The sequence below is a fragment of the Octopus sinensis genome, unplaced genomic scaffold (genome assembly GCF_006345805.1).
Source record: "Octopus sinensis unplaced genomic scaffold, ASM634580v1 Contig16169, whole genome shotgun sequence".
NCBI lineage: Eukaryota > Metazoa > Mollusca > Cephalopoda > Octopoda > Octopodidae > Octopus > Octopus sinensis.
Window position 1 is genome coordinate 70001 of NW_021834194.1, and position 11101 is coordinate 81101.

The following is an 11101-nucleotide window of genomic DNA, read 5'->3' on the forward strand; positions in this document are numbered from 1 at the left end:
CACACCCAGTGACACTGTGAAGTGGTCAAAGCTGAAATTCTTAGAACCCCCTTGGAGTCAATATTTTGGCCTACCTCCCCGCCAACACACACTCAGTGACACTGTGAAGTGGTCAAAGCTGAAATTCTTAGAACCCCCTTGGAGGCAATATTATGGCCTACCTCCCCGCCACCACACACTCAGTGACACTGTGAAGTGGTCAAAGCTGAAATTCTTAGAACCCCCTTGGAGGCAATATTATGGCCTACCTCCCCGCCACCACACACTCAGTGACACTGTGAAGTGGTCAAAGCTGAAATTCTTAGAACCCCCTTGGAGGCAATATTCTGTCCAGCAGAGCAAAAAAATTATTTCCTTCTTCTTACCTCTCCCTTCCCCTCTCTCTTTAGCACTCACCTCAGATAAAAACACACACACACACACACACATACACATACACATACACACATGTTCTCTCTCTCACTTTCTCCTCATCCACCTCACCCTCTTGTACTGTCTTATATTCCTCCCCACCACTACGAAACTCTATAAAATCATTACAATTCCCCACAAAATCTTATTTTGATTTGAAAACCCCACTAGAATGGGAGAAAGCGCTAATGATCTAAGTGATATGATATGTATATAAAAAATGTAATATATAAATAAATATCTGTAAATATAAACCATCCGATCTTCTGATTACCTCATTTCTTGTAATATATATATATATATATATATATATATATATATATATATATATATATATATATATATATATATATATTATATATATATATATATATATACAAATGTTACATTACTCGGTAGTCAAGATAAAACTCTGAGTTTCAGATGCCGAAGTGGAAATCACAACACCATCTCTTCGGTTATCTGGCTATTTGAAAACGTTTTCAAATAGATAAATTTCCTCTATTTACATAATATTGAGGTCTCTTTCTTTCTTTTGTTATCTTACCGTTTTATCAATATATATATATATATATATGTAGGTCCCGGGTTGAGTCGGGGTTAACCACAGTAAATAATGTACTCAATACATGGCAGAGTAAATTAATTTTTTTTATAGAAGGAGCTTCTACAGGACTAGAACTGTTTCATTCAAATGAAATCATCAGGAAGCTTAGCGTCAAGAATAGTTTTGGCATTTATACATTTAGGCAGATTTGATGGGGTGGTGGTGGTGATGGGGGACTTTTTTGGGGGTAGGCAGGGCATAAACTGTCTTTCTTAAGGGAGTGGTCAAAAGAATCAGTGCTAAAGTAGATAAATGAATAAATAGAATAATTGAATAGAGTTTTAGGTAAATAGGAAGACTATTGCTTATATATATATATATATATATGTGTGTTGTGTGTGTGTATGTGTATATATATGTATGTGTGTATATATGTGTGTATGTATGTATATCTGTGTATGTGTATGTGAATGTATATGTACATGTATGTATATATATGTATATGTGTATTTATAGATATATGTGTGTGTGTATGTATATGTACTAGTGTATGTGGGTGTGTATATGTACACATGTATATATGTGTGTATAAATGTAGATATGAGTGTGCGTATGTGGATACGAATACACGTATGTATATGTGTATGTGTATTTACATATATATATGTATACTAGCAGTATCGCCCGGCGTTGCTCAGGTTTGTAAGGGAAATAACTATAAAGCATTTTTAGAGAGTTATAGCCAAAAAATAGCAAAAAAATGGAAAAAAAATGATGGTAAATTTTTTTTTGAGAGTAAAAAAAGGTTGAGTTGCGTCCCCTAGACAGTCTGTGGTTTGTTTTTTTAGATTCTCGACCCCATGTCGAATTTATCGATTCTTTTCAGAACTGGGGGAACTTTTCAAAATTTTCGCTGCGTTAGTTTTGAATTATGACATTGGGCTATGTGTGTGTCAAGTTTCATCAGAATCGGTTGAAAGCCGTGGTCAGGGTGAGGGTACGAGAAAACAGACACACAGAAACACGCACAGACAAACTGCTGTTTATATAGAGAGAGATACATATATATATGGATGTAAATTCGGATATGAATATGAATTTGGATATGGATATATATTTGTATGTGCTTATGTGCGTGGATCTATGTGTTTGTATGTATGTATGTATACGTATATGAGTGTATATATATGTGCGCACGTATGCTTTGTGTATGTATATATATTATATATATATATATATAATATATTATTATATATATATAATATATATATATGTATATATATGTATATATTGTATGTATATATGTATGTGTATATTTGTGTGTATATATCTGTGTGTATATGTGTATGTACGCGTATATGTATGTGTAAGTATGGGTATCTGCATGTATATATATTTATTATTTGTGTATGCATGTATGTATATGTGTATATATATATATATATATATATATATATATATGTATGTATATGTAGGTCCCGGATTGATTCGGGGTTAACCACAGTAAATAAGGTACTCAATACATAGCAGAGTAAAATTAATTTATTATATAGAAGGAGCTTCTACAGGACTAGAACTGTTTCATTCAAGAGAAATCTTCAGGAAGCTAGTTAACAAGAATTGTATTGGCATTTATACATTTAGGCAGGTTTAAAGGGGGTGGTGGGGGACTTTTTGGGGGTAGGCATAGCGCAAAATATCATACTTGGGGGAGTGGTCAAGGAGTCAGTGGTAAATTAGATAAAAGAATAAATAAAAAAATAAAAAATATATATAAAAGAATAGAGTTTTAGGTAAATAAGGAGATTCTCTCACTTATACCTATACACATATGTATACATATATAACACAACATACATACATATATACATACACACTACATACACACACACATATACATATATATACACATACACATACATATACGTATCTACACATACACATATATATATATATATATATATATATATATATGTGTGTGTGTGTGTGTATATATATATGTATGTATATATATATGTGTATATATAAGGACTTGTAGATCTCTGTATGTGTATATATGTATGTATGTGTATGTGTGTAGATATGTATTTGTATGTACGTGAACGCATGTGTATGTACGTGCATGTATATGTGTAGGTATGTATTTGTAGGTATGCTTTTATGTACACGTGTATGCGCGCATGTGTGCATATATGTATTTATAAGCATATGCGTGTACATATGCGAGTAGATGTTCATGTGTGTTTATGTGTACTGAAGTACTTTTATATATGTGGTTTTGTGTGTACATAGTTATGTATACGTTTATGTGAAAGTGGGTACATTTATGTATGTATGAATATGTGTACCTGCGTGTGCATATGTATGTACATACATATATGCATATATATGTATATATGTATATATGCGCCTGTGTAGAGAGAGATACATACATAAGCATGAGTGGATGATAAGGAAATGAGCGAGAGAACATATGTGTTTGTGTATGCGTATGAGTGTGAAGGAAGGGAGAGGGGCGGTAAATGGACTCCATTCAGGCCGGCTAGCCCCCCGGGGAGCGGCTAATCCAGCGCCACTAAATGTGTGTCGGCGAGTGGGCAGGTCATATATTACACCTTCTATGACTCTGAAGAGGTCAAAATAAAAATAAAAATAAAAATAAAAATAAACTAAAATAAAGGAGAAAAAATGTGTGTGTATATATGTGCATGTATGCGTGTATGTATGTGTAAGTATATATATATATATATATATATGTGTGTGTGTGTGTGTGTGTGTGTATGTGTATGTGTGTATGTGTATGTGTGTATACATGCATGTGTATATGTATGTGTGTGTGTGTCTGAATGTGTATACTCCTTTTATATATTATATATATATATATATATATATATATATATATATATATATGTATATATATATATATGTATATATATATATATGTATATATATATGTGTAGATATATATATGTGCGTGTGTATCCGTATATGTATGTATTATATATATATATATGCGTATGTATATAAGTGTGTATGTATGAGTATGTGTATGTGTGTGTGTGTATGTGTATACATATGTATATGTGTATACATATGTGTATGTATATGTATACATATATATATATACCACACGTTGATGATAGGCAATACACCTTGAAACCATGGTCCGTGTGTGGTTTCCGCTTCATCGGGGAATTATCTCCCTTTGCAGGTTAAAGGACACCGTGATGGTGTCAAGCCTATCTGGCGACGTTGATGTTCGCCTGGGGCTAAATGCAACAGTAACACCCCCACCACCCTGCCCTGTCCCTAGCCATATTCAGATGGCTTTAGTCCCTTATGTTATATATATATATATATAAGCAATAGTCTTCCTATTTACCTAAAACTCTATTCTATTAGTCTATTTATTCATTTATCTACTTTATCACTGATTCTTTTGACCACTCCCCTAAGAAAGACAGTTAGAGCCCTGCCTACCACAAAAAAGGTCCCCCATCACCAACACCCCATCAAATCTGCCTAAATGTATAAATGCCAAAACTATTCTTGACGCCAAGCTTCCTGATGATTTCATTTGAATGAAACAGTTCTAGTCCTGTAGAAGCTCCTTCTATAATATATATAGACATACGTATATGTATTCACACCCTTGTCCATGCAGTTACCAGCTATTTCCGCTAGCTAATCTGTATCTCTCATATATGAATGTGTATTCATCCAGTACATTTCAATAAATAGAGATATTTGAATGTTTACCGGCTGATGTCTGTCGATTGTTTATCCTCTTTGTTTTCTTAATTGCCACTGTTTTGTTCTATATTATTATGTTTGACCTTAAAGTTCATATGTAGTGGTTTAATAAATTATGTGATTGGGTATTATCCGGTAGTTGATCGTTGATTAAGATGTGTTTCTCCATTTTCCTATTTTGTATATATATATATATATATATATATATTTCAACAATTGAGGGTAAAATTAATTAATTATTAATCAATTTCACCAAGTATTCAGTATGTAAAGGGACCATTTAAGGCGAATTCAAAATATTACATTTTATAAAGGGCTTAGTAATATAAATTACTATGCCACATACTGAACTCAGTATGTGGCAAAGTAATTTATTTTACTAAGCCCTTTATAAAATTATATATATATATATATAATATATATATATAGTTATATATATATAGTTATATATATTAGTTATAATATATATATATATATATATATATATATATATATATATTATATAATATAGTTATTATATATAGTTATATATATATATAATATATATTATATATATATATATTTAAAAAAAGGAGATGTCGAACACGAGTGGTGATATATAAAAAAGGAAATGAAGAAAATGCTGACAAATAATTGAAGTAATTTAAGTAATTTAATTAGGTGAAAGTTCTTTTACCGGTTGCGCATTTGTTATGCTTATCAAAATATAAAAGAGAGATTAGAGTCTGTCTCTTATATGTGAAAAAAAGAGGCTCCAGAGTTGTTTTGGATTTGCTTGGTTTCGCGCCTAAAATTTTGATTGGTCATTATGAAGGGGTCACGTGAATGTTTGAATGGAAGTTGGTGTTGGGGTAAGAAAAAAGGCTCCAGAGAAGTTAAAATTTGGCTAGTGTCCCGCCTAAAATTTCTTATTGGCCATAATAAAGAGGTCACGTGAATGTTTAGAATTTTCGAAAATAGTGTTGTTGAAAATTCTTATTGTTCAGGCTGGTCAGTAGACGGCAAGAGATATCTTGATGACTGCTTCATCCTTTGGCCCGAAACCGTCGAGAAGCTTAACGAATTTCACACTCTTATAAATGGGCTCAACACAAACATTATTTTCACAATGGAATACAGCCCTCAACAAATTCCCTTCCTCGACATCCTCATTAAAATTCACAACAAAAAAATAGAAACAGACATATACTACAAGCCCACAGACTCCAAGCAATACCTCCCTTTCAATTCATGCCACCCTAGACACGTTAAAATTAACATTCCCTACAACTTAGCCAAGAGAATTTGCACTATAGTCTCCAATAAAAACACCCGTCTCTTACGTCTACAAGAACTCAAGGGCACATTAACAAGCAGGGATTACCCCACGTCACTATTGACAATGGGATCCAACGCGCCCTAAAACTCAGCACGCAGGAACTTAGACGCCGCCCTAAACCTGTTACATCGAACCCCATACTCTACCATACATCTCTACACACAACCCCCTCAACAATGAAGCTTTTGACACCATCCTCCAGAACATTCCTGTATTACAAAAGGACCATAGAATGAACCAAATCCTCCTAACACACGAAATCATAAAGAGCAAAAGGCAACCCAAATCATTGAAAACCATCCTAACAAATGCCAAAGTACTGCCAACCACAACAACTAAACCCACAGTAAACAAATGCAATAGACCCAACTGTGGTATATGCATCAACCTAATAGAAGGTCCGGAATTCCTTTTTAAACAAGGACAACGTTTCACAGTAAAACACAACTTCACATGCGCATCAGAAACCTAGTATATGTCTTAACTTGCTCGGGCTGTAATGAACACTACATAGGCCAACAAAAAATAGCCTCCGCCACGCATGACTGTCCACAGATCCCAAATAAAAATACAGGAATATAGAAAAATAGCATTTAGTGCACATATTGATACCTGTGCCGCACAACTCCATCATCCCAATTTTAGAATCTTTCCCCTCTACAAATTTAAAGACAATGCCACTCATACCCAGCGAATAACCATGGAATCCCACCTTATTAATAAATACAGACCACTTCTAAACACATGCCCCTAACACGAACCCACAACAAACACACTTACACCTGCACACACCCTACACACACCTTTACCCAGATATTAACACCATGACACACACAAATATATGGTTCCACACATACACATAATTGAATACGGGTGCAAAACATCCAACACTATTTTTTGGAAATGGCTGTAAATATTGACTTCACACAAATACGTTGCTTCACGATACAGGCACAAGGCCAGCAGAACTATAAATATTGAAAATTGTACCCACACAACACACATATATACACGCGCGCGCGCCCCAACATACATATAAAAACACACGCGCGCGCGCGCACACACACATACATACATACAGCTCTCCCTGTTCTAAACGAACTTACTTATCCAGGCAAGCGGAAAATACACTCCCTAACTACGCGCTAAAAAGCTATTTAAAATATCCACATGACGTCTACTGACCAGCCTGAACAATAAGAATTTTCAACAACACTATTTTCGAAAATTCTAAACATTCACGTGACCTCTTTATTATGGCCAATAAGAAATTTTAGGCGGGACACTAGCCAAATTTTAACTTCTTTGGAGCCTTTTTCTTACCCCAACACCAACTTCCATTCAAAACATTCACGTGACCCCTTCATAATGACCAATCAAAATTTTAGGCGCGAAACCAAGCAAATCCAAAACAACTCTGGAGCCTCTTTTTTCACATATAAGAGACAGACTCTAATCTCTCTTTATATTTTGATAAGCATAACAAATGCGCAACCCGGTAAAAAAACTTTCACCTAATTAAATTACTTAAATTACTTCAATTATTTGTCAGCATTTTCTTCATTTCCTTTTTTAATATATATATATATATATAGAGTTATATATATATATATATATAGTTATATATATATATATATATATATAGAGTAAGTAAATATATGGCACAACGAAGTACCGATATTTACTGGAAAATAGCGAACGTAATAAATACGGCGCTAATATATAGTTATATATAGTAATATATATATACACATATATATGCATATATATACATATATATATATATATATATATATACATATATATATATAGTTATATACATATACATATATTATATATATATACATATATATACACATATATAAATATATACATATATTATATATATAATATATATACGTATACATATATACATATATATATATATATTCATATATATACATATACATATATATATATACATTTATTTATATACATATATATATATATATATAAATTTAATCCAAATAAGAAAGCACAAAAAAACACAACAACGCGAGTACGTGGAACACATATAGTATTATTTGATGCTCAGGAAAGAAGGAAAGAAGGAGGGTTTAACGTCTCGAGCGGAGCTCTTCGTCGGAAACATTGGAGAAGGAAAGATACAGAGAAGGGAAGACAGAGGGACAAAAATCGCCAACGGTACACACGAGGTCACATTTTGAATATATATAAATATATATCATATGAATATATTTACATATATATATATGTATATATATATATATATATATATATATATATATATATATATATATATATATAGATACATATACATATACATATATACACATATATTATATGTACATATATATATATATATATATATATATATATATATATATTATATATATATATATATATATATTTGGATATATAGATAGATATAGATATAAATATATACGTTCTGAGTTCAAATTCCGCTGAGGTTGACATTACCGTTCATTCTTTTGGTGTAGATAAATTAAGTACCAGTTGTGTACTGAGCTCAATCTAATCGACTGGCCCCATTCCCCAAAATTTCGGACCTTGTTCCTAGAGTAGTATTTTAAATGGAATCAATTTTCTTAGCCATCTATTAGTTGTTGTATCCATGATGTTTAACAAGATTTCAATTCCCGCAGCTAATCTTCACTGTAACTTCTATACACAATGATTATTTTAATTAAATAGAAAACGGAAAAAACTAAAGCGTAATAATGACTTGGGCATCATATAAATTAAAGGAGGAAATACTTGAGCGTTCATGCAGTTTTCTCTCTTTCCCTCCATCTCTCTCTCCCTCTCTCTCTCTCTCTCTCTCTCTTTTCTCTTTCTCACTCACACACTCCGTAAAGTTTGTGAAGGAGAGTCACATACAAGTTGAGAATTATACCAGAGTAACGGGCTGGCTACCCTCATTGTTGTACGTACATGCTAATTCACACTCGCAAACCGTACACACATCGTTGCCAGTGTTTCATTGAAATAACATTAACTATAGGGAATTAACCAACTCTGAAGAAAGAGAGCCATTCGAAAAGCACTACTTAATCTCATTAATTCAAATACAAAGACACACGGATTTAAAATTCAAGTACTTACTTCAAACCAGTAGTGAAGAATTTTTCAGTAATATAATCTCTACAATTGGAATTTTCGAATGCCAAATAAAATTTGTATTCCTTTTTTAACATCTCAAAGCATTTATTTTCATTGTTTCTCGTGCAACTTTTTGTACCACATCCACCGTAAATATCCACTTGGATATATTTTCCGAGCTCCTTAGCATATCCCATTCGATTGTTGCTTGGACGACAGTTCGATACGAACCAAGCAACCTTCTTTGTTTTTCCCGCTGCATAATTTTGAACTTGTACTTTTTGTCTTACTGACTTGTTAAAATATCGAAATTTTCCGTAAGGATATACAATCGTACTGTCCTGCTTATAAGTAATCGTCCAGTTGATTTTGTTTCCCAGGTGTTTCACTGATGGGTTGAAAACAGGACACTCTTGTGTCATAAAAATCCATATTTGGTTCGTGTGGTTTGCTTTCTGTGATAGTCCCACTCTCTCATAAAAGAAAATAGCATCTACACTATTTTGCATTGCTTTGTTGTTTGTGACTAAGCATTCATTAACTGGACATTTATATTCCAGGAAACTCGTTTGATTTTCCTTCAATGGTTGCAGATATTCTAAACTGTATATTAACAACGTTTTAAACTTTGGTCTAATTGGCTTTAACTTTACATTTCGATCAGAATCAGACTGATTTTGGTGCGTAATCCGTTTATAATTTTCCCATCTCTCCTCTCTTGGTAGGACATATTTCATTTGAGCTTCGATACGATCGTTTTCAGTCTGATTACCTGGAAACAATCGAGAGGTATTCCTTGTGTAGGAAACATACTGCTTAGTTGTTGGAGTCCAATTCCAAATGTTTTGTACGTTCTTGAGATCATATTTAAATTGAGAAATATAAAAACAAATGCATATTACCATGAATATGACAAAGAGGAAAAATATCTTGCGGTTGGTGTCCATTCCTTATTTGGTGTGATGTGAACAGTTTCAAGTCGTTATTGATGTAGCAGTAAGTATTTCTTGAATGAGGCAGTGAACTAGTTAGGTAAGAGGATTGATCAGTAACAAAAATTTATAAAATCAAAAAACAAACAATTGTTGTCTTTTTATCAGGAAAAACGGGCCAATAGACAGTTGACAAATTGTTTGATCAAGAGACAAATATCAGCTAAAACATACCTTAATGCCTTCGATATTTTAATTAAGTAGCACAATGATACACGCCTCGTGCACAAACATACACACTCATACACACACGCGTATCCCCCACGCGCATACAGTAAATACATATATACATATATAATATGTAAATATGCGTATGAAGAGACTCATGCGAACACGCAGGTCAATAGTTGTTGATAACATCCCATCAACTTGCAATATGTCTGAATATTTACTGTCAGGCTTATGGCGAGTATATGTGTGGAGGTGTATGCGTTATCCTTCCCAATTGAACTCTCACCTATGAACAAGTCAACACATGTTTGTATAGCACTATCACCCTAGCTAAATCATATATTATATTTATATATATATTTTATATATATATATATATATATATTAGATATATTTATATATATATTATATATATATAATATATATATATATATATATATATATATATATATAATATATACATATATATATATATATATATATATATATATATATATTATATAATAGATAGATAGATAGACGATAGATAGATAGATATAGATATAGATATATGATATATTATATATATATATATAAGAGGATGACCTCTACTGGACATTGATATGCTAGAAGTAGATCCGCTATGGTCTTACCACTAAGAAAGGATTGTTCTCAAGAAAATTTTAGCAACTCCAGAAAGTAAGCGAGCAAAACAAACGAAAAGAAACAAATCATATTCATAATATTATGTATTTGTTTTTAATAGTCCCCCAACTTGAATATAACCTCAAAACCTACAAAACAAGT

The 11101-nt window shown here is 32.4% G+C and overlaps 1 protein-coding gene across 1 annotated transcript in view; it reads right to left on the reverse strand.

Moving 5' to 3' along the window:
* Positions 1-10188, reverse strand: part of LOC115230711 (glycoprotein 3-alpha-L-fucosyltransferase A-like) — a 14690-nt gene extending 4502 nt beyond the window's left edge. The window contains exon 1 of the mRNA XM_029800845.2: positions 9156-10188. Coding sequence (XP_029656705.1) covers positions 9156-10099 — 944 coding nt within the window. The 5' untranslated portion in view covers positions 10100-10188. The remainder of the gene's footprint in view (positions 1-9155) is intronic.
* Positions 10189-11101: the final 913 nt, after the last annotated feature.